The sequence below is a fragment of the Hippocampus bargibanti genome, linkage group LG02, assembly GCF_051943395.1.
Source record: "Hippocampus bargibanti isolate YZ-2025 linkage group LG02, ASM5194339v1, whole genome shotgun sequence".
Lineage (NCBI taxonomy): Eukaryota > Metazoa > Chordata > Actinopteri > Syngnathiformes > Syngnathidae > Hippocampus > Hippocampus bargibanti.
The window spans coordinates 4,690,327-4,715,577 of record NC_142735.1 but is presented as its reverse complement, the minus strand read 5'-3'; the positions used below and the strand labels follow the sequence as shown (position 1 = coordinate 4,715,577).

The 25,251-nt window shown below is 39.8% G+C and overlaps 1 protein-coding gene across 1 annotated transcript in view; it reads right to left on the bottom strand.

The window, feature by feature from the left end:
* atp8a1 (ATPase phospholipid transporting 8A1) overlaps nt 1–21,122 on the bottom strand; it is a 131,232-nt gene extending 110,110 nt beyond the window's left edge. The window contains exons 1-4 of the mRNA XM_089021591.1: nt 20,984–21,122; nt 8,012–8,126; nt 3,513–3,612; nt 1,556–1,654 (exon numbers count right to left, since the gene is read on the bottom strand). Coding sequence (XP_088877717.1) covers nt 1,556–1,654; nt 3,513–3,612; nt 8,012–8,126; nt 20,984–21,032 — 363 coding nt within the window. The 5' untranslated portion in view covers nt 21,033–21,122. The remainder of the gene's footprint in view (nt 1–1,555; nt 1,655–3,512; nt 3,613–8,011; nt 8,127–20,983) is intronic.
* Between the last annotated feature and the right edge of the window lie 4,129 nt (nt 21,123–25,251).

Here is a 25,251-nt window from a genome sequence, read left to right as displayed (position 1 = left end):
ATCGAGAGTGGCTGCCTTTCCAGCAGCTCATGTATTTTTTTTTTCCTTTCATAACTTTGCTGCTGTGAAATGTAAATATATCCACTGCGAGACTCCTTTTCTTCTTTTCCTTTCGGCTTTTCCCTTCGAGGGGTCGCCACAGTGAATCAGTATCCGCCATCTTCAGAGGTTTGATCCCCATATTTGTTTTGGCCATGCTTGGACGTCGGATGCCCTTCCTGACATAACCCTCTGTATTTATCCGCGCTTGGGACCGGCACAAGAAGGCTTATGTCCCTTTGTGGCTATAGAAGAAGCAACTCGCTCAGTAAAAGGCTCCCAAACACAAAATGGTCATCGGCACCGCAACATTCAATAAAGCCACTGCGAGACCAATAAAGGTAAATCCAATATAATACAAGCCAATATTCTACAATTAAAAAGCTTTGAAGAAACATTACAGTCTCTAGCCTATATTTGGATCACCAAACATCCTCATCATCCAGAATTAACGAAAATGCAAAGGAAGAGAAAGGCCATTTCTCCCCCAACACAGTAAACATAAGAAGCAGGCTAATGTCGTGGCTCAGCCCAGCAGTCCCCTTCAGGTAAACTCATGAGGTGTGAACACACAAGGGAAGAGAGCCCAGGTGACCTTTATTTTCAAAGACGGGAATCAAGAAGACTTCATTGCCATGCTTTTCCCCACACAAGAGAAGGTGGAGAGAAAGTGCTGCGCCCGTGTCTTCAGTACGAGATTTAATCGGACAGTATAGAGTAGCTGACCAGTGGGACATTTATCGAGGATTATCTCGCAGCACCACTGCAATCTAGTCTGACGCATTGAGTTCACACTTTACCCAAACTAAATATTGTGAAGGAAATTATATATTTTGTATAGAAGAGGGACTGGTAGAAGAATTAATTAGCCCATTGGGAATACTGTACTGTAGATCGCGTGGAAAGACTGGGGATTAGTTGTTACTTGCGGCAAAGTAGAAAATGTTCCTTGGTTACAACCAGCAGAGATTCTCTCTCTACTCATTTGCTGTCTAAAAGGGGATAGGCAGCATCTATTGTATATCAATGTATATTGACGCATACCTCAACCATGGCAACTCCCGTTGACATCATGAATCTGCTCATTCCAACACTGACATAGGGAAGTTCAGAAATGCATATTCAAAACAGAACAGTAAATCTACACATTTCCCCAAAGTGGATCAAGCATATGTCATGTTCATTTTGAGTAGAATAAACAAATGCACTGAAATACTTTAAAGAAGCAAAAGGGCAAATGGCTGCAGTATTTGGTTTGTGCTGACTGCCTTCGTGCATAGAATATATTGGTTAATTAGTCCAATGGGTAACGAGGCAGGCACAGATGTTCAATGAAATGAGTGTGTGCTTGCGTATGTACACACTATACGTGTTCCTAAGTAAGTTTGCATGCATTCAGCAGGGATCATGTGATATGATCTGAACGCCTCCTGTAGGGAATTGCTCATCTCAAAAAGAACAAGATGTCGATGAGGCTCCTTTGAAATATGGTACACATATGTCAGGTTGTTCTCACCAGATCCTCAATGACCTCCTTAACAGCAGCCACAACCAGAATAAAAAGCAGTGGAACCAGCGTTGTCCAGCGGCCAGTCGGAGATACATCTGGAATTTGCTGGGATGGAGATGAAGAAAAAAAAGACACACGAAACAGTCAATTACATGAGCAGGTTATTTTGGTCATGCTGTCAAGCAATTAATTTTGAACTAATCACTTTATTTTCCATGTTTAATCAATTTATTCACTGCCAGACGTGCAAAAATATGTTCACTACTGTGCCAGGGTTTTTGTCATTGTGACTCAAATTCCAGGACTCACAGAATATTGAGTTTTAGAACTACACAAACATTCAATTCAACACTCTCTTTTTTTATTAAAAAAAAACAGTTAATTCCTAAATTATATGGGTCTGGAGTTATATGAGGTTGAAATGAGGGTGGCTGTCCAAAATACAATGCAATACATACAGTACATACTCTATTGGTTTATATAGCGCCTTAACAACAGTTGAAGCTGGAACATGGGAAAAAAGGGAAATGCTGCCCCTTGTGGAAGGGAAAAAAAAATCATTGACAGACGTCTGGCCAGCGCTTTATCGGCACCCAAGCAAAAACAAACAAAACCCGAACCAATTCGGGAATGGCGCTCTACGTCATATTTTCAATTCCCGAATAAATTTGTGAATGGCAGTGAATGAGTTCATTAGTTTTATATTTAATTTTTCTTTGCTATTGTCCACAAAGCTTGAATAGAATCTTGGAATGGAATGTAAAACCAACAAATTGAATGTAGAGTCGATTTAAAGACTGTTCTGATAGCTTTCTTTGAATTTTCCTGTAAAACACAACAATAAAAAAGGAGCAAAATTGACTCAGCTTTACATCCATAGAGATGAATGTGGACTTTAATGAAAATATAAATGCGAGGACCTGATCAATTGTGCACATATATGTCATATTCGTTTTTTATCTTCTTTATAACAAATACGTTGCCCTGTATATCCCAAAAGAACACATATAATTTTCATTTTTCAAATAAATCTGCATCACAAAGATTTATTTTCAAACCTGTCAAGAAAATGTCTCAAGAAATCAGGATTCTCAAGGAGAAATAGTATCGCTAAGACTTTGGAAGAGGAGCTTCGAGAGATCTTATTTTACCGTGTTGAACAAAGGGTGACTGTCTTCCACATACATACAGTAAATCCTCCGCTTCGAACCAAATGGGATTCTATTTTGAGGTTCCCACATTCAATAATTAATTTTTAGCCGAACAAGGATACACAGACTTGCTGCTATGAATGTGACACATGTCCTCAGAGATGTTTTTCTTCAAGGTTGCACCAGCAAACGGTCAACTAATGAAGATATGCCGGATGATTTTAAAGCAGTAACATCAAGGTCACAGAATGAAGGCTCTTGAGGGGGATATACGGGCGGTGGGAATGAAAAGGGTGAAGAATCCTCTCACTCTTGCTCTTTTATCTCAGAGACGGATATATTTATTTTACTTTGACTGGCCAATATTGGAGGAAAACATCAATACTAACCAGTGTGGCTAACAGAGCAAAGAGCACCGTCCCAAGCAACATGAACATTATCGTAACATAGCCAATTGAGACAATGCTGGACATCGTAGCCCATTGTATTTTCAATGTAATGACAGATAAATATTGTTTACCTCGGAAAGAAATTAATTTCCTATTCACGGAACATCGTATTGCATGTATTATTCATAACTCGGGCGGCTTAATGTTCATGTGCGTGCGTGAGTGCCAGTGTCTTTATGAGTGTATTTTCACAGACAGGACCTTTAGAAATGGTGTCTCTAACAGTCCATCACTCACATACTATTAGGAACAAATTGGAGCTAAGAAGAGTCAAGAATTTGAACAAAAATTATAGTTTTCCTGTTACGAGTGAAGCTAAAGTGTATCATGCAGCACTGTGATTCCGCTGATTAAAAATGTTACCTGTAAGAGTGCAATGAAGAGGAAAAAAGCGTTGGCTGCCCTCCTGAATTGTGAGTAGAGGAACCTTGGGAGGAAGGTGAGGACATTGTATTTGGCCGTGCTGTAAAGAGAGAGAAATCATATTATTTGTTCAGTTTTTTTTGTTCTTTTGACTTCAAGATGGCGCCGCGAGAGTGGCTGCCTTTCCAGCAGCTCATGTATTTTATTCTTCTACTTCTTTCTTTCCTTTCATCTTCCTTTCATAACTTTGCTGCTGTGAAATGTAAATTTATACACTGCGAGACTAATAACGGTAAATCCAATCCAAACTATTTATAAGTGATTTCGAACTTTTCTGTACTCAAAAGGTCAATGGTATTTTACAAATATCACAGTTACTAGAGTTATACGTTAAATGTGATGCACACCTCTTGTTTTACTTTCAGGGAAATTATGACAGTGAATCATTGATTTAAAAGCAACTTAGTTCAAGTAAATATTTTATATTTTCTGGACACTGATTTGTTTTAATTTAGGTATAAACACAATCAAAATTACATATGCTAAGCAGAATTCCATCACTGCATTGAAATTATGAAAAATGAACTTTTTTGTGGTTAAAAAGATCTATGTCTGTTTTGGATGGAAAAAAAAAAAATTGAAGTCCAATATTCACACATGTTAAGTTTCAGAAATCATAAATCAGGAGATTTTCAGACTCGCAATTCTGTGGTGCGTGTTAAAATAACATGAGAGTTACAAAAGTGTAAATTAGAAGAAAATAAAACAAATTATTTAATTGTGTATTTAGATATTCAATTACTATAAAAATTCATTTAGTTTTTTACATTTTTGTTTGCTTTACCTTACAAATTATTGTGAGTATTGTGGTCAAAATCGAGAGTCTGCCGACCAAATTGTGAGACTTAGCATGGATGAATATTTCTTGCAATGCCCATGAATTTCTGGATAAGTACTTGTGAGATCCTCTTTGTACAGATTATGTGTGAAAATGAAAATGAAATGAAATTCAAAATGAAAGCGATTTTCTCCATTCCGTGTTTTTTCCAACTCAACTCAGGATGTATCAGCGTCTACAGCAACACCAAACAAAATCATTAGTTGTTGATGTTTGGTTTTGTCACTCGAATGTGTGAGAGGACATGGATACACTACCCTAAGCAACAGTTTTCTGTGCTAAAAAATATACTTTCATCGACAAGTGCCACAGAAACACATTCAAATAAAGGATTTCACTAAATGAGGCGAGAGCTGCTATTTCGGTAGCATTTTTCATTTTAGCACTCGCTGGCTGACTCGTCATAGAATGCATTTTCATCAGCTATGAGGGTATAAATGATTTGGATCAATTACTCTGATGGGTTCTACACTTATAAAAAAAAAGCCTTTTCGGCACTTTCAGACAGAACTTTTCCCTCGTCTCGCAGCCCAACGTTGATTCCACGGGTATTTTGCTTTACTGAGAAATTACAGTAGCTTCTAAATAAAATAAAAAAAAATCACTGTAAATCAGAGAAAAGGACATGAGAGCAAGATGAAAAATGCATTTGAAATGAAAGTGGGCATGGGTTCATTGGATGTTGTTGGGAAGTATCACCTCATTCCTCGACTCCACAGAGGCATGATTTGCTTTTACAGCCACAGGTGCATATGAAATGTAATAGTATTATTGAAAAACACAAGGTATATTGTATAATCAAAAATAAGACAGATTGGCATTGGCTGGTGAGATCTTCATTCATATAAGGACACGGATATTTGGGTTGTTGAAGGTCATGTGACAGACAACATGGCATTTTTGATTACACACACACACACACACACACACACACACACACACACACACACACACACACACACACACACACACACACACACACACACACACACACACGCACACACACAAAGGACTCTCACTGTTTTAAAATGGATGGAACACATATCTGGTTTAATTCATTTGAATCATGGTTCTTGCGCATATTTTCCCCGTATAGTCTTTCAAGGTGAGCGAGAGGGCGACAAAATTAAAGGACAACCGACATCAGTTTTTTGTTTCCTAACTGACATCAGAAGAACGTTTTATAGCATCTAAAATACCCAAAGCACGCAGTATGATATTTTTACTCAAATGCAAAACATCAATAAAAATGACAGTGTCCAAAATCTGCAAAAAATTGAGCTGTGAATTGGGCATTTTCAGAAAGTCCCGCCCCCAGTTTGTGACGTCACGCCAAGACGTCTTGCAATGCTGGAGAATCAAAACAATGGCTTAAGATTCGGAGAATACGCTTTCTTGTTACACATCCAGTTATGAATATGTTGAGATAGTTCTGAAGAGGAAGGCATACATGTTTGCAATCGATTAACTAATTTATTCCGGGCCATTTTGAGGCAACATTGGAGGGAAATGTATCACCCAAAAAGAGGCAGAAAATGGCGTCCAAGCTCCTGTTAGGAATTAATCAGCCCGTTTCCACAGGCTGATAAATTCCTTCCATGGAGCTTGGTCGCCCTCTTCTGGCGGCTTTTGGTGCAACACGAGATTTTCAGACCAAACAAATACAGCAAAATACATTGACGTGATGGAAGGACTGCTACAATGTGTCTTTTTTTTCGGTCAGGGGCATTCCTCGGCTTGATTATTCTTATCTGCAAATATGACACTTTTTTTGTCCAAAAGATCATGAGGACACTGTCTCCTTGGTACTGTTTCACTCAGTTTGACTCTTTGTTTGATCTGACAAGGCAGCACTGTGGTCCAATCTCTCATGACTGTCCAGCTAACTTCCTCCTCTGAAAAAGAAGCGGAAACACTGACCACGCTATAAATTACAGGCGAAGCCCAAGTCATTTCATGTTTAATCTTTAATCAGCTTTTCCTACTTCAGCAATTACCACTGCTATCCTCGTTCGTAGTCTAGTCACCTCCCGGATTGACTATTGCAATTCACTTCTCTTTGGTGTCCCTCAGAAACTTCTCCACAAACTTCAACTCGTCCAGAATTCTTCAGCCCGGATCATCACCAGAACCTCATCCTTTCACCACATCACAACATCCTCCAAGAGCTCCACTGGCTCCCGGTCAAATATAGAATCAACTTTAAAATTCTTCTTTATACATTTAAAGCTATTGATAACCTTGCCCCCCATACCTATCTGACCTTCTTCAAACTTCTATTTCCTTTCGTTCCCTCAGATCCGCTTCCTCCCTCCGCCTCTATCATTATTACATTTCACCAAATCCCTGCAGTTCAATTGCACCTGAATCAATGCCAAATGATGTGACATTTTTTAAATATACTGTGCATAGGGTGAAAAAATAAATGCATTTGTGTCACAATGGAGCAATGTTACACCTGTCTTCTACTCCTCAACCGTTACGTACAGTAAATTTACAGCATATTCTTTTCTTGTGTGAAATAAAATGAAAGGAAATCCACATCCACTTTGAAAATCATGTGGTAAACAGCTCTTTCCAGAATGTTTCAGAAAAAAATAAACAATATGCTATTAGAGTGAAAGAAACATTGTGAATATAGAACACAAAAGAGGGCCACGCGTTATCACATGATGTCTCTAGGCAACCATCGAGTGTGAAAATTCTGTTCCCGCATCAGATTGTATCATTGTCCACTTGATCCAAGGTAAACACAGCTGCACACACAGGCTTCCTGACATTGACAAGCTGGTCGTACCAGTAGTGTCCATCTTTTGGTGATCTAAACCAGTTTGGAATATACTTCTTCATGGGCAAACAAATCAAAGGGGAGACTTATTTAAAGCAGAAAAACAAGAAGTCATTAGACTTAACCCATGATGTGGCAAATATGCAGTTAATTTACTGTAGACAATCCAGGTCATGTGTTAATGTCCACATTTTGTTCTTCACAGTCCATTTAGCATATTACATTTCATGGACAACAACAACTAAATGACAAAAGAGCGCAAACAACCACTCAAATAACTTAATACATTGATGGTTGCACCCTTCTGATTGTTTCATTCACGGTTGCTCAACTCTGTGTGTGCATGTGTGCGTAAGCGTAGAACTCGTGCAGCGAGAATGCCAACAGTAATATTCCTTGACAAGGGATGGCCTGACCTGACACACTTGACCTTTAATGCTAAAAGCAGCGCAATCCTAAGAGAGGAAGTGACAGTCACACTGGAAAAGTGCTGACTTTATGGAGTCGTGTCCTGATTTCCAGCTAACCAGTCATTAGTATGCATATAATAAAGTCATTAAAAAGGCACAATCGTCACGTGATCAGCAGTGTAAAATATAATTGTTTGTTCACATCCTTGTGGATAAGTTTAGACTTCAAGAGTGGCCTTACATTTAATTAAGTACAACTATAAAATGTGGACCATTGCAGGTATATGGCTAGTAATCAATTGCAAATCACTAATAAGCTGCTGCCAAAGATGTGTAAATGTTCTTTCCCAGGGATTTCTGTTTCCCATTAACCGTGAAAAAATATATATGAGGTCATTCTTACCTGACCCTGTTGCTGCAAAACTTTGTAAACTGCACCTGGTTAAGGTAAATCAATCGGGCATCTTCTTGGTCCGCTAAGGATGTCTTTTCGGAAGCATTTTCCGTCTTTTCATAGCCTGAAAGATGAAATGACAAAACAGGATCTATAAGAAATGTGTTCAGGGTAAAAATTGGGAATTTCTTCATTGTGACACAAATAAAGGATTTCTTATCTTTTCTTTATCGGAAAAAGAAAGATAGTGAAAGGAGTCAAACAAGAGACACACAAAAAACAATAAAAACAGTGATCCTGCTGATGGATGTGTATGTGTATAAAAAAATACGAATATAAAAGTACAGACGCTCCCCAACTTACGAACGAGATACGTTCCGAAAAGTCGTTCGTAAGTTGTTTCAGTGCTATATTTTGGATGGAATGTATGTTTAAAGTTTATATAAGTATTTTTAAGGTTTATATGAGTATGTTTAAGGCTTGTATAAGTAATCTGCATTGGTCAGTACTGAAAAATAAACATTTTATAAAATATATGCTCTGTAAAGATAACAACTGGAGAGAATACTACATATGTTACTACAAAAATGTTCAAATGTACCGTTGTTTGTAACTCGAATAATAATAATACATTAAATTTTTTTTCCGGCCCGCCACATCATTTTTTTCGGCCCGCGAAAGCAAATCAAACTTGTTAAATTCCATGATGATTGCTAAAATCTGAGCCAAAATTTCATATTTTTGGATGTCAACCACAATAAAAGTCATTATTCTTGATTTAAAAACGAGTTATTCATTAATTTGCTGTGTGCTTTATATGTAATATTTAAAGGGATTTAAACATTCTAATGGGTTCCCCAAATTCATAACGGCCCTCGAGAGGAAACCATAACTACAATGTGGCCCGCGGCAAAAAATGACTGACACCCCTGCCCTACAAGGTTCAAAGTGAGATGCAGCTCTGTTGGCAAAAACCAACAGGATCCTGACATTACGGGAAGTATTTCAATATTTATTTGTCACATTCTCATTTATCATAGTTCCTTGTTATTGATAACACCAGGGTGTGTTACCGGAGACAAATTATGTGTGTGGTCTACATACTTGTTCAACAGAGATGATTCTGATTCTGATTTTGAAAGGTCAGTACAAAGTTCCAAACACCAAATCTGAGAACTGCAACACCTACATGTTAACTTTTCATATGTCCCAGGTGATCAGACAGATCTGAGCTAAATGCTGACAGACAATTTTCAACAAGTTGGCAAACAACTTTTGATGGAATGCGACATGAAAGTTCAAATGAAGAACAGTGAAGAACATGAAGAACAAACAAGAATACGGAAAAGAAAGACATAACAGAACCAGACGGAACAACGTATTTAAACTCGTGATCTCAAGACGAGATAAACAAAGACCAAGACTTTAAAGGCTTAAAACCAAGGCATGTTAAAACGAAGGATTATGTTTGGAGAGAGTGTGAAGAAAATGCTGTGATTTGTTTGAAAGTTGTTCTAAATGAACGGAACCCCTTATCCAAACGTAATTCATTTCAAAATATCTGTGCGGGAAGAGTAATGAAAAATTTGATGAAATAATGTGCACGACAATGTGGTTTTCAGTTTAAGAATGAGTTCTGAAACATCTATTTCTGAGTTTAAGTCAAGTCCACAACAAAGTGTGTTGTGAGTTTTTGTTGTCTCCACATCCCGTGGACTGTATGTGTACGTGGTGTTTGGTGTAGCAAGGACAAGGGCAGGCAGAGCTTCAATAAGTCCTCAAAGACATGCTAAAATTGAAAGCGAGAAACATGCAAACTTCCAAGTCATTCTTGCCTCAGCACTTGCACTTTATCCCCGGAGTTATACAAACCCTGAATCTTACTTTACCCCTCTTGTTATTTTAATGATTTTCTCGGCTACATTGAGAGGATTGCCAAGGAGTGACAAGCAGGCGCTCCTTTTCCCACCACCCTCACCACTTGCCTCACCATGATCTCTAGGGCTAAAAATAACTCGCACCTCTGTCGTCATTTCGGTCACCAGGGGAAATACATGACGGCTATCCAGCGCCATTACACAAGAGCCCGCCCAGACGTCCAAACGGTGCAGGTGATTTATTGGATTAGTGACGTGATGACAAAAGACCATGTGAGGACTCAGAGGGAAATACGGAGGGAGAATGAAGGTTGCCGCCTAGGCTTAAGAGAAGAAACGTGCTCAATGCAGTCGGGAATACCCTCTTATGTCACATGCAACACTTGTCGCTACAGGTCATCCATTATTGTACCGTCAGGCGTGGAAATTTCATCCTTTCTCCTTAGTTTTGTCGGTATCTTCCTGACTAGCACAGTGGTTCTTAATCTTGGGGGCACCGAACCCCACCAGTTTCATATGCTCATTCACCGAACCCGTCTTTCAATGACTGTGCCCACTAACTGCAGACGAGACTGAGGGGTGAACCTCTGCGGTGGAGGATCCACCGAATCCCTGAGACCGACTCACCAAACCCCTAGGGTTCGATCGAACCCAGTTTAAGAACCACTGGAATAGCAATTTGAAAAGTTGTGAAGGGATATGAAGGAAATACCCAATGTCGCTTGATTTTGTAAAATCTCAAGTCCTTTTGATTACTGACTACATTCAGGATACAATACAATAAACATTGATTTATATCGCTCTTTAACAAGAGCTGAAGCTGTAACAAAGCTGTACCAGAAGAAATACACGTCGAGCAGTCTGCTGCAGTAATTGGAACTCTAAGCCAATGGTAAGGCCAGCGCCATTTATTGACTCAACCATACCACGACTAGGTTTTGGGTGACAATCTGCACGAAAAACTCATTCTCAAATCTCTATTGTGCACACTCCTCGATGCAAGTATGGGGTTTCATAGAGTACTGTAATTCATATCACAGAGTATTATCAGGACTTTGGGCTTTAAAGAAGCCAAAAAGATTTCAAGAAGCATATTTTTTTGTAAGACATTGATGAGTGAAGTGCTGAGAGACAGCTACTTGCATAACGTCAATAATCAGAGATTTTAAGTCAATAGCATCTGAAGTGAAGTTTGAGTGATCACGGAGTTACTGTCCACAAAGACATGAAATGAGCGAGCTGGCGTCTGAGAGCAGCGAAAGGCTTTAGTTGGAAACCTCGCCAAGGCTGTGATTGATGCTGGGTCTGTGTATTGTGAATGAGCCCTCGATGCTCCAGATTTTGTGTTCCGCTGCCAGGTACTGCATTGCACCAGTTGAAGCTGCCATTGCTGCTGCTGCTTCACTCCTTGTACACCTTCAACCTTGTTGCTTTCGCACAAGAGGTTTGCAGGGACAAAAAAAAAACAAATGTCACATTGCATATGACACTCTACTTATATATCATGTTAAACAACTAGTCAATCACATGATATGATGATTGGGCACCGAATGGGGACCACGCGATCTACGATCCAATCCTCACCTATGGTCTCAACCTAATGGGTGTAAGCGAAAGATCTCGGATACAAGTGGCCAAAATGAGTTGTCTTTGCTGGCTGTCCGGCCTCTCCCTAAGAGATGGGTGGAATCAGACTTGGCATGGTCATTTAAGAGCATTGGCTTGAAATGATATAGCTTTATTTTTGTCAGAATGGATACTATAGATGCAGTATAGCTGTGCAGACTAGTCCAACATTTGGACACGTGAAAATTAGCTTGTGATATGTTTAATGAACAGGGCGGCCATATTAATTTTAAAACATTTTTAAAGCTATTAAAATACAGTAAAGTCTCGTTATATCGATATTCTCGGGAGTCCGAAAAAATATCGATATAACCTGACTATCGATATATCCGACCCTGCGCGCATGTAATTTTCTCCTTGCGTTCAGAGAAATAGTATCGTAATAAGCGGTACTATCGATATAACGAGACTTTACTGTATATGAAAAATACTGATATTATTGAATTCATGAAAAGCAAAATATGAAACTGGGTTAATTTAACAGACATCCAATAAATGTTGCCTGTAGCCTATGCCAAATAAACTAACCAGATTATTTTTTCCACTCCTATTATATAAATATATATTTTTAAATCAGTTTTGTGATTTCTGCATGTTGTGCTTTGAAATTTATGGTGAATGTACTGGGCTCAATTGGTAGTGTGGGTGTGAGTTGCCAACTGTCATTTTTTTTTTCTCAAAGTGGTCAGTTAATGCTGCATCGTGCATGGAGTGGGCCTTAGGGAGGGCACTGTAAACTCTTAAGAGCAGTTCAGAGCTGTGTGCTAAGAACGACCAGATCTCTTCTTCTGCATGTATTCTTGACACATCAACACATGACAGATAAAAACTAGAGCTGAAGAAGGTCCTTGGTTTAGAATAGGTTCTTGTCAGCTTCAAGCGTGATATGGGATTTATGAAGGTAGAGAATCACCCTCTGAAATCACCACGCCGTTTCCTTGGATCCCAATCAGTATGGATAAGGTACTAAGCCACCAAGGTCACAGTGTGAGCTACCTTTATTGGAGTCCAACTGCAAGGTGTACTTTTTTTCCTGCACTAATAAGATTAACAGCAGTTCTACCACATCTCATCAATAAGGAAACCGGCCTTCCCACAGAATGTAAAGCACCTAAGCAAGGTGGCTATTTTGACAAAAGAAGTGACAACAAACCAAACAAGCCTTGGTGTGACTTCAAAAGCAAGTGGAAACAGCTCTGGAGGGGAAGCCTCTGGAGAATGCGGTCAATGCCAGTCAGCGTCGTAATAGATTTGCACTCAGGCCATATGTGAGGATTATTGCTTGTGTCAGGCAACAGGCAACAGGGAGGAAAGAGAGTCTCAAGGGGTCATATCTGTTAAAGACGGTGCCCCGTGGGTCTAGAAAAAAATGTGGTTGTCTTCAAGTTTGAGGACTATCCAGAGGTACTAAACAATCTCAAATATATTTTTAAGTACTGTATGTAAGAATTAGGAAAACGGTAGGGGTGGAAAATGATTGTGGTCAAGGCCGTCAACGCAGGCAAAATGAAATGCACCAAATGTATCCATGACAATGGTAGAATCATGGTCGGCCAGAACCAGTCAGTGCTTTCATTCCAAGACCATTCTCAAAATACGTTGAGAATATTGTGATATACAGTGAAGTCTCGTTATATCGATATTCAAAGGAGTCCGAAAAATATCGATATAACCGGGACTATCGATATATCCGATATCGATATAACGAGACTTTACTCTATTAATCTAATGTGAAGTACAATTCAGGTCAAATTTTACATAGTACAATAAGATCTACTGTGAAGACTGACGGGCCTTAGTCTTCACATTTTAGAACGTGTCGTCCACTGCTGGTGTAACATAATTCATTTGAAGCAAGAATTAATGTTGAGCCAGAGTCAAATCTATCTGATATGATGGAGAACTAATTTGCTCATCAATCAAATTTCAGAAAGGGTGAAGAACAAGCCTGCCAAACATTTCATTCAATGACAATACTGATAGTTGCAGGAGGGCAAAGGGTGCATCACACTGATATACAGTATATATGAATTTTCAAGTACAACAATTGGCATTTTGGAGTAATCCAAACCCAAGACGCCTCTAATATCATGTTTTTATCTGCTAATCGCTACTGAAGAAAGACCTATGAATTATGCATTCATGGTAGGTTAATATTTCAGTAGACAGAGCAGCCATTCATAGGAATCCCAATCCTCACATGAACAGCACACGCACCATTGTCTTCGCCATTTGTGAATGAGGGGTAGAGATGCAGGGGGGCTATAAATACCGCCTGAATTTAAGCTACAGCAACATCGATAAGTCGCTTATCAGATCACAATGCTGTAAGCGACAACAGGGCAGCTGCAGGATTAATCTCCCTCTCTCTATACGGCCGGCATACTTCATAGGAACCGCCAAGGGACACGAGATGGCACGGGCAGCTGGGGCTATCTGTGACATCACGGGGGCTGGCCTGGCTCAGATTAGCAAAGGATATGCATAGGGGGAAAGCTTTTCCCGACTTTATGAATGGTCAAATTGAGGCTCAGTCCAGTGATGTGCAGTCCACTGAGGCAGAAACAGACAGACCCGATAGTTATTGATGCTCTTGGCTGACTATAACCTTAATATGAAGTAGTCTGGCATTTGTACTCTGAACAAAAAATCCAGTTGATCATTTGCTCATACCAATGCTTAATTTCAGGTTAAATTGTTGCTGTTGGTGGGGGTCTTTTGAGCCGTATCCACTTCTAAAAACCGAAGGTTGAGTCAAAACTGTGAAGATCTCAGCAAAAAAAATTCAGTCAGAACGTGGCATGATACCAAACCACAACATGGAGAGAACAAGCGAGAATGTTGTGTATTTTGTACTGCCTAGTAAGGCAACCAATGTAATTGAGTGGAGATTTGGGGACATGAGAAAACAGCATTGTAGTAAAGTAGAGATCATGACACCATCAAGGTAGAACATATATTAGTATATGATTATGTTTTTTTTCTAATCATTTGATCTTTAGAAGCTCCAAATATTTGGAAATGACAAACCTGCTTGACAAGACGGTGGTTTGTGTCACCCATGTGGCACAAACTTGAGAACTGAGAGGGATGGCATGTAAAATTTCATTGTATTGACGATCGGATGGAACCTTTCCATTTGCCTTCCGACTGACCCCGTTCTTTGGAGACACGACCACACTAACTTATGTCACGTGCCGGCTCGGGGCGCTTTACTGCTGTTCATGCATGCGTGCGACAGATCGACAACACAATTAACACTTGTGAGTGAGGTTAGTATTATTTCATTTTTGGTTGCCGCTACTGAGTTAGTAAATTACCGCATGTGTTAACTGCCTTACCAACAAGCAAAGTAAAATGATGGAAGTGCAAAGAAATTCCTGATTGTAGTTGCAAAAACATACTGTCCATCTAATTACGCATCCATCCATCAATTGGTGTTGCAATGCGTATGTGGAACTGTTGCGTCTTGGAATTGAAGTGGATTTACGTGGGACAGGAGATGTGAGACAATCTATTTTCGTCAATGGATGCTACAGCTTCGTGTTTGCTTTCAACATTTAGCTTGTGGCAGACGTGCACATTCCACCATGACGACCCTGATCCACTGCTGAAAAGGACACTTTGATCCTCTCCTCTTTCCACTAGAATGCTTCATGTAACAAAGAGGGTACAGAAAGTGTTTAAGAATGAATGACTCTGTCTTTGTGTTGTCATATTATTTGTTATTTAGTTTTTTTCTGTTCTTTTGACTCCAAGATGGCGCCGCAAGAGGGGCTGCCTTTCTAGCAGCTCCTGTATTTTGTTTTTCTACTTTTTTCTTTCCTTTCATAACTTTGCTGCTGTGAAATCAGAATCAGAAAATCTTTATTCGTCCCACAATGGGGAAATTTGCAGTCCACAGCAGCAATTTGAAAGGGGATGGGGTGCCAATCCAATCCAACATTATCACCAGTAAGTGATCCACCCGGAAGATAAAGTTCTCTCTACTGTCATATGGGGAAAGTTTTCCCCAGTCTACTTTCCAATATCACTATCATTATTCAGGCATATTAGTCTTAATAGGTGGGTCAATGACTAAATGGCAGAAATAGCTTGCAGCATGGTTGACCAAGAATTAGTACATCCATCTCACAGTACTGAGGTAGAGGATTTGAACCCCGGTAGCAGCCTTCATGTGTGGAGTATGCACGTGTTCCTCCATGCTTGCGTGGGTTTTCTCTGCATAGGGTGTGGCTTACGCCAACATTTCCAAATACATTTCAGTTCATAGTTGTTATGGCGCTTTCAAATGGGATTGTTATAATCGGAAAATATTGACATCAATGATTGTTTGGGTTTTTTGTCAGTAGGCTGTAATGTCGGTCAATATATGTCACCTTGACACTTTTATTTTGGCAACGAATAAGTACACAGACAGACAGGGGAAGTGAGGAGTGAGGTGGCACGTGGTGGGCAAGGCTCAGAAGTGTGCACTGATGGGCATGCGGCTGGCGGATTAAGAGCTAAGTCTGTCAGAGAGGGCTGGCCTCTCTCTAGATGTAGGCTTGCCTGGTGTGCAATTTGATTAAAAATAAATAAGTAAAACTATTGGGTGGGAGGTGTGCTGAAAATGAAATACATTAAAAAAAACATGTTTTTCAATTCGTCTATAGTTGCTGGTTTGTTCCAGACTTTTCACTCTTAAAGAGGCATAGAGGCATCAATTTTCTATGGACTCCACATTAGTGTTGAATTATTTAGTTTTGTTCCAGTAGAATGCACATGTCTCCGGTAACGATAACACAAAGTTCTCATGTGGTATCGAAAAGGATGACAAATTGCCTTGTAATTACCAGCTCAAAGGTGGCGTTTAAAAAGCTAGTTGCCGGTTCACAGTTGTGTGCATTGTAAAGGTAAAAAAAAAAAAGTACTAATGCTCTCAGTATGCTGCAGTGTTTTTCGGACTACTCCAAACAACAACAATCTGACATACAAATTACATTACACCTGAAACTATAATGTGATGATTCCTAACCAGTGTGCAATGAGCCATTAATGCTCTGTGGGAAATTATCTCATTTTACTTCACTGGTTAGAAAGTTAGATGATGACTTATTTACAAATAATACACTTTTGTACAGTGCTAAGCAGAACAGTATAATGTTCTTGTAGCTTCTTGTCAATGGCACAAGGTGCATAATTAACTGATGTAATGTAACCACTTATGTGACAATGAAGACTGGGAAACACAACTCTCTCCTATTTAGTCACATTTCAATGGACATTTCCCATAGAGATCATGTAAACAGAAACATTAACATTATTGGTATACTGTATTATGATATATGAGAGATAATAATAATAATAATAATAATAATAATAATAATAATAATAATAATAATAATAATAATAATAATAATAATAATTCAAAACTCTCAAGGACACTTTACAGTCCCACAAAAAAGGTTTTTTTTTCCTGCGGGTGAGCGGCGGCAGCCAGACACGCCAGCGTTCACTTAACCCAGAAGTAACACACGCACACAGTGGTGACTGCAGTGGACATCTTATTGGCCATTTCACGGTAAGATCAGAGCATTGTCATCAAATGGTGAGTATTTTTACTTTTTTTGAATGTTACTGTGCTGATGACCATTTTAGTTAGTTAGTTAGTTAGTTAGTTAGTTAGTTAGTTGGTTAGTTAGTTAGTTAGTTAGTTAGTTAGTTAGTTAGTTAGTTAGTTAGTTAGTTAGTTAGTTAGTTAGTTAGTTAGTTAGTTAGTTAGTGGTGTAATTATACCAGACAGGTTTAGAAATCCAAAAACATAAAATAAATAAACAAATCTGTTTCACCTTTGCAAAGCAAGTATCATTTTTCATAAAACATTCAGAATCATGCACGGGTTCAATATGCACACAAACTACAGTAGCCATCTTGGTCACACGGATACACGGATATACAGTAAATGTCTGCAACTAGTTCATGGATCCTCTCTTTGAGCATCTGCATTATTTTCACCCCACAATGGAAAGTTACTGGTGAAGTGAAGGGTCCTAGAGAAAAACACAATGGCTGTGTTTTATATGTCAATGTGTTTTGTGTGTTTACTGCGTGTGTGTGTGTGTGTGAGCAGACACTTTTTAATGTACTGTTAGGCTGGAGGTAGTGATGTTGTACGGGGTTTTGTGGGCCCGAGAGCCAGCACTGGGCTTTCCCCCCTTTGCATGAGCATGAACCAGATCAGACACATGCTACATTTGGTTCACTTCAAGAGGTATCATCACACACACACACACACACACAGCCACTAATTTGAGGGTTTGCCAGGGCGACATAGTTTCATTATTTCAGTTACAACATTTTAGTAGTGTGTGAAAGTGTTTCAGTAGTTCGTTTGAATGTAGGTTAGGCAATAAAAATATATCACGTGAGAGGAAGAATAACAATATGTAGGCTGAGTTTGAATGAAAAACGGTTCAGTAATGTGTGAGAAGACATGTTAGTTGTGTGTGTCAGCATTTCAGTTGCTTGTGAGAGCATTTTAGCAGTTAAGTGTCGAAGTGAAAAATGTTGAGTAAGAATTTTAATGGTGGCTGGCAGCATTTTAGTTGATGTGAGAGTGTTCGATTTGTGTATGATAAAAAATAATTCAGTAAAAATGTGAGAGCCACAGTGTGTGAGTGACATAATTCTCTGTAGTTACTATGAGGTTGTGTGTGAAAGTATTTGAAATGATTTAGTAACGTTATCAAATATTTTAGAAGCTGTGTGGGACAGTGTTTTAAAGGACAACCAACATTTTTTTTTTGTTTCCTAACTGACTGAAAATACCCAAGCATCTAAAATACCCAAAACACGCAGGTTGATATTTTTAGTCAAATGCAAAGCACCAATATAAATGAGTTAAAGTGTCCCAAAACTACTTCAAAATGACCTTGGAGATGCAGTTTCAGAAGGTCCCGCCCTCTTGTGCGTGATGTCACGCCAAGACGTCTTGCCTTGCTCTAAAATCAAAACAATGGCTTCAGATTCTGAGAAGATGCTTAATTGTTACTCATCCAGTTATGAATATGATTCAAATAGTTCTGAAGAGGAAAGCATAAATGTTTGCAATTGATTAAAGAAGTCCTTCCGGATCATTTTGAGGCGTCGAGACTTCAATGTAGCGTCCCAGAAAATGCACAAGATGGCGTCCAAGCTCCGTTGGAAATGGGCTGATTTGTCTGCTGGGAATTTGTGTCAACTAGTATCAAATAGTAGTCTTGGTGCAACACACAACAATTCCCCATTTCGTTATTTATGTGTTTTCCTTCTAATTTTGCCATCAACACGGATCAACACGAAGTTTTCAGACCAAACAAAGTACACAAAATGCATTGTGTGTCGCTTTCTCGGTCAGGGTCGTTCCAGATGTGACGTCACGTCAGGCATCGTCATCAGCTCGAAAACAAGACTTCCTGAATATTCAGCGCGGGTCTTAAAATGTAAAATATAGCTATTTGCCGTGGAATCTTTGTAAAATACACTCAGTCATCTGAAGTCATCTGAAGTGATTTTGCAAATTATGGACACATCTGTCCGGAGGCGTCGGTTGTCCTTTCACAATGTGTGAAATTCTGACTTTAAAGTCAGAATTCTGACTTTAATAATCCTCTTCCGTACTTACGGAAGAGGATTAGGGCCACTGAAGAAAAAAATATATTTGGTTGGCACAGTGGTGGGCCGTCAGAGCCAGCAAGGCCTACCTCTGCTGGCCTAACATAATCAGACATCATTATCATAATTATAATTATAATAAAAGTCAATTTCATTAAAAAAGTATTTTTTCTAAATATATATATAATTATTCTACGTACTGTTTTCTTGATGTTATATTATATCCATTTGGTTATGCTCCTTTCAGTGTTGTAGTTTTAGGTCAGTTTTTAATCCAATCAGAATTCAGCTAGCCTGTGTCGCCAGGCTGTATGAAATCTGACCGACGCCTTCAGAATCAACAGTGAGGGTGTCTGTGCGCTGTACATGAACGGGCACATGTAGTTGATATATAGTTGCGATAGCCAATCAGATCACGAGTTGGCACAGTAAGGCCAGCTAGAGGGCCTCGCGTTGAACATGACATGTACGCGTCCTGTAATTGGTTACTCACTTTACCTCAGCCCTCAGCGGAGACAGCGCTATGCAAATAAACCAAGCTACAACAGATCAGACCCGGAAACTTTAGCAGAAAACCCAAGTATATCTACTCGCTTTTTTAAACCACAATGGCTGAAGGAGAGGACAACTCGCTGTCGCATGTAGGCCTATTCTCAAGAACAAATGAAAAAGATTTGTTGGCTTTTATTTTCAACAAATAGTTCGTTTTGTGAACGTCTTGTTGTTTTTCTTATACTAAACTGACATTTTGTAATTTAGCGTAAAATCTTGTTAAAGATTGCATATTCCTGGTGGACTTAATAAAACTTTGTGGACAAATGATTTTAAATTTCCTTTTATTTTTAAGTGTTTGCAGTATCACGTATAGTGACAAGTTCTAATTGCTGATGCAGATTTATTGATGTGTAATTGCTCCGGAAAATAGCATGTGTTGTAGACGATTAAGGGGATGCCACGCCCAGTACTGCGTGCGTGTGCTTTTGTAAATGATATCTCCAGCCGTTGTGTCATAAATTATGGTATTACGAGGGATATTTGTTCAAGTCGGACTAAGCAGGACTTCACTGAAGGCCTTGGTGTGAAATGCACGGACCGCCACTGGGTTGGCAAGATTCTGACTTTAAAGTCAGAATTCTGACTTTAAAATCAAAATTCATTTAGCAAAATTTCAGTACTGTAGTGAGTGAAAGCATTTCTGCAGTGAATAGTGTATGAAAAAAAGTTAATACTTTTCATGAGCATATTTGAAAGTGTTAAGAAAGTTAGATTGTATACTCATTTTGTGAAATGCTGTAATACTGAGCTGATCTGGCAAACCAGCCAGAACGCGACATCAAGTGATTTGATCAACGATCCAAGCCAGTGTATGTGTGTGACTTCTCGTACGACGCAGAGAGATGCGGTTGCTCTCTGCGCTCCGGCAAATAAATACCCTACTTGTATGATCTAAACAAGAAGGACCATCTCGACTCTTTATTATCACAAATGCATCGCGAAAGCGCTGAAGATCTCAACAGAAAGCAAAAACATTTTCAGTAATGTGTATGAGCAGGAAAGGGAAATGCACTTGGGTGTGCTGACTATGTTTCCAGGACTATGTGTGAGATGAAATCCTAAATTAAGCCCCTGACTGCGTCTCATATAGAATTGTGGCTATTCTTGTCCAGGAAAGCGCGGTCATAAACCGAAATTAAATGTGAAGCTTCAAAAACGGACTTCATCGTGATACTTGGTGATAACATTCTCGTCACGTTACTTTTGCCATCACCAGCAAATAAGCATACAATGCATGTGCATGTCAAAATACATCATGTTGAATTGTGTTTGTATGAATTCGACATACCGTCGGCCCGCGTTCGAAGATCCGACATGGTTCTCTGGACGGGCGGCATTTCCACACGCAGAGCCGGGCGGCTGCACCTGTCAGGCGGCCGCGGCTGCTCTGTCGAGCCCCCACTGACAGCTTCTCCGAGAACCTCAGTGTAGTGTTAAAAAGAAAGGGGCGGGAGGGGTAAAATACAGCCTTGGTTTTCCTCCCACGCAGAGCGTTGATTGCTAGCGTGGGCTTGGAGCTCGGGAGCCGTCCTTTCCTGTGTTCGTGGTTCCCCGCGGCATCCCCGTTGTCACTTTGGCCGGTAGGAGTTACTTGACAACTCGCCGCGGTACAAGCTTGACTGCCTCTGCCGTAAAGCGTAGCAAAGGGGGCGTCAGTGTCTTACTCGACGGATCGTACCACCCTCAACCGCAATGGGGGTGGATTCTGGATACCGGGCACAAAGCCAATTAAAAAAGTCCCTATTGTAGTGGCGAATAAAGTTGTAATGTCACGTTATTGGTCAGATTAGATTTACCATTGCCTAATAATTACTCGTAATTATCAATAAATGTGTTGTTTAAAGTATTGATTGGTCTTGAGCGACCCCCTCTGGCGATTGTTTTTGTTGCAAAGGTTGAAATGAACTCGTTCACATGTTGGGGCTGACTGTCTATCGTACAGTATGTCAATACATTCGTCTGTGTAAGCTCTCAGTCGTACAGGAGTGTTCCATCGATGAGAAGGTTTCTTCAGCCGTCATCTGTACAAAAGTGAAGGTTTCGGACGTTTCGCCTCCTATCCAAGAGGCTTCGTCAGCGAACTAAAGTCTGCCTGGTCGTATCGGCCCCATTTATATATCCCTAATGTCCAGACATGGTGGCGCCGGACACAGCTATGATAGGTCCCTACTCTCAGGTGGGGGGGGGGGCAAGGGACCCCTCCCTGTGGCCCCACTGATTGTTCCTACATTCCTGACTAACGACTGGCCTATTACCCCCACTCCCCCCGGTATCACCTCATCAGCATAACGACCCTCATCAGCATTGCGAAAGTTGCCTAACCTGTTTTGCCTAAGCAGGCTATTGTATGAACGATCCAAATTGAACCTCACCCCACCAGACCGGTTTAATGAAGGATTTTGTTGTTTTATAAGAATCGCCTCTTTTACCCCCCTTTCAAACCATCTATGTTCTTTCGCTAAGATTTTAACCTCATTGTCGTCAAATGAGTGGTTAGTAGCTTTTAGGTGCAAATGTACTGCCGATTGAGGCCCACTAGTATTATCCCTGCGATGTTGATAAAGTCTTTTTTTGAGAATTTGTTGAGTCTCCCCAATGTACTGCTCTTTACAATTTTCATTCTTACAATGTATGGAATAAACTACATTACTTTGTTTTTCATTTGGTAGCCTATCTTTTGGATGCACTAATTTTTGCCTTAACGTGTTTATCGGTTTGAAATAAGTAGGAATTTTATGTTGCCAAAGGACTCTTTGTAATTTTTCAGAAACTCCTGCAATGTACGGTACTGCTACTCCTCTCCTTTTAGAATCTTGAGAATTATTGGTTTCGTTCGCTATTCTTTCTTTCTGACATTTGTTGAATGACCACTGAGGGTAGCCACAGTTAGTGAGTGCTCTCGATATGTTTTGACTCCTTTTGTCTACCTTCAGTGCTAGTTGGTATTAGTTTAGCCCTATGCTGGAGGGTTCTGATAACTCCTAGTTTATGTTGTAAAGGGTGGTTAGAGTCAAAAAGTAAGTATTGGTCAGTGTGCGTAGCCTTCCTAAAGACTTCTGTTTTTAGCGCTCTGTCCTCTTTTATAATTACTTTACAATCCAAGAAGGCTAGTTGGTTCTCTTGAATGTCCTCACGAGTAAATTTAATGTTGAAGTCTACAGAGTTGAGGTGATCTGTGAAGGATTGAATTTCTTGTTTCTTAATTATGACAAAAGTATCGTCCACATATCTAAACCAGTGTCTAGGTTTTGTCCCCGGGAAGGATGCGAGGGCCTGTTTCTCCATCTCTTCCATGTAAAGATTAGCCACTATGGGTGAAACTGGTGAGCCCATAGCACAACCATGAATTTGTTTATAAAATTTTTCCCGAAATTGAAAATACGTAGTGTTAAGGCAGATTTCTAATAATTGGCAGATGTGATCCGGTTTCAGTTTGGTTCTTTCATGCAGAGAAACATCCGCCAGCAGCCTCGTCCTCACCACTGAGACTGCTGCTGGGGTTGGGACAGATGTAAAGAGAGAAGTCACATCGTATGATGCCAAAGTTTCCTCAGGTTTCAATATGAGATCTTTGATCCTCTCTACAAACCCTGTGGTGTTCTCTACGTGATATTGTGTGTTATCAACCAACGGAGCTGAAATAGTTTTTAAATATTTGGCTACATTGTATGTAGAGGAGTCAATGCTACAAACAATGGGTCTGAGGGGGAACCCTTCTTTATGTATTTTTGGCAGGCCGTAGATACATGGCGTGGCCTCTCCCGGGTATAATCTAAAATACATCTGTTTGTCTATATGTTTTCCTTTCTCTAACTTTTGGAGACAGTCAATCAATAGGGAGGGGTCCCTTGCCCCCCCCCCCCAACCTGAGAGTAGGGACCTATCATAGCTGTGTCCGGCGCCACCATGTCTGGACATTAGGGATATATAAATGGGGCCGATACGACCAGGCAGACTTTAGTTCGCTGACGAAGCCTCTTGGATAGGAGGCGAAACGTCCGAAACCTTCACTTTTGTACAGATGACGGCTGAAGAAACCTTCTCATCGATATGTCAATACATTTTATCTCTTTTCTCCTTACCTCGTATTTCTTTTTTCATTATCACCTCAGGAAAACAGTCTTTTTGGGATGGAATCATAAAAAAATAAAATTCTCTTGACCTGATCTGTTGCGGCACACGCGTGTATGATTTTGAAGTGCGCCTTTCAACACTTTCATGTCTTTCAATTCCTCGATCTCCTTGATGTGCGTATCACCCTGACGCATAGCACACGCTTGCAAATTGTATAAAAGGAGCTGTCGCGGGACAGAGAGATTGGGCGAACCACGGGGCAGAATCATCTCAGACTCACGCCCGGCTTGCTCAACTCCACGCCACGATCAAGCTCTGCGCGTCACCTGCCTGGGAGATCTGACAACGAACCTACTTACAAATAAAGAGAAACATCAAACTCTTTAGATCATCCAGCCATTTTTTCTCATTACATCTCATCACTTGTGCATAATTTGTCTCGTGTTTTTTTTATATCACATCACAAGGATGTCTCATTTTCCGTTTGCCCTCGCGTCTCTCCCGTTTTCACCAATTTTGTCGGCTAAATAATATCTCTTGGGCATTAATAAAGTGTCCTTGACAGTTTTAAAAGGCACTTATAAATAATACTACTACTACTAATAATAATAATAATAATAATAATAATAATAATAATAATAATAATAATAATAATAATAATAATAATAATAACATTAAACATCCGTTTCTTTCTTCACCACATTCCAAGCCTCCATTTTCTCATACAGGAAGTGAACCAAACCAGCGTGGACCTCCGGTTTCCTTCCACGTTCCAAAAACATGCATGGCAGGCTGATTGAACACTAAAAATTGTCCCTCGGTGTGAGTGTGAGAGCGGATGGCTGTTTGTCTCTGTGTGCCCTGCGATTGGCTGCAATTCAGGGTGTCCCCCGCCTAGTGCCCGAAGACATCTGGGATAAGTGGTTCGGAGGATGAATGAATACATGAATGAATATAGCATTCATGCTGTTTTTGCTCATATACAGTATAGAATGGACTTCCGTTTCCACATAAATCACTCACAGAGGAGCACATAGTGCAACAGCAGCACCACTGCAGTCGCTTGTAAGAATTGCAATACACCACAAATACGTAGTGTCAAGAGTGCACACTGTACAAATGTGAGTGTACATGGAGGCATTTTAACCATGCAAGATATACCCCTTAGTATAGTATAGTATAGTCTAGTCTAGTCTAGTATATTATAGTATAGTACAGCACAGTACAGTATAGTATAGTATAGTATAGTATAGTATAGTATAGTATAGTATAGTATAGTATAGTATAGTATAGTCACTGTATAATACTTTCTTATGTCCAGGTTGTACATGTATTTGCGTTACACGGGATTTATTACATGTGGTTATTTATACTCACACTGCCTTGCTAAAGAATGCATAGTCAGCGTATTGTATAAGATGTCAAAGAAGAAGCATATTTTATAACACTGTAAACATAACAAGACGAGGAGTGTCCCACATC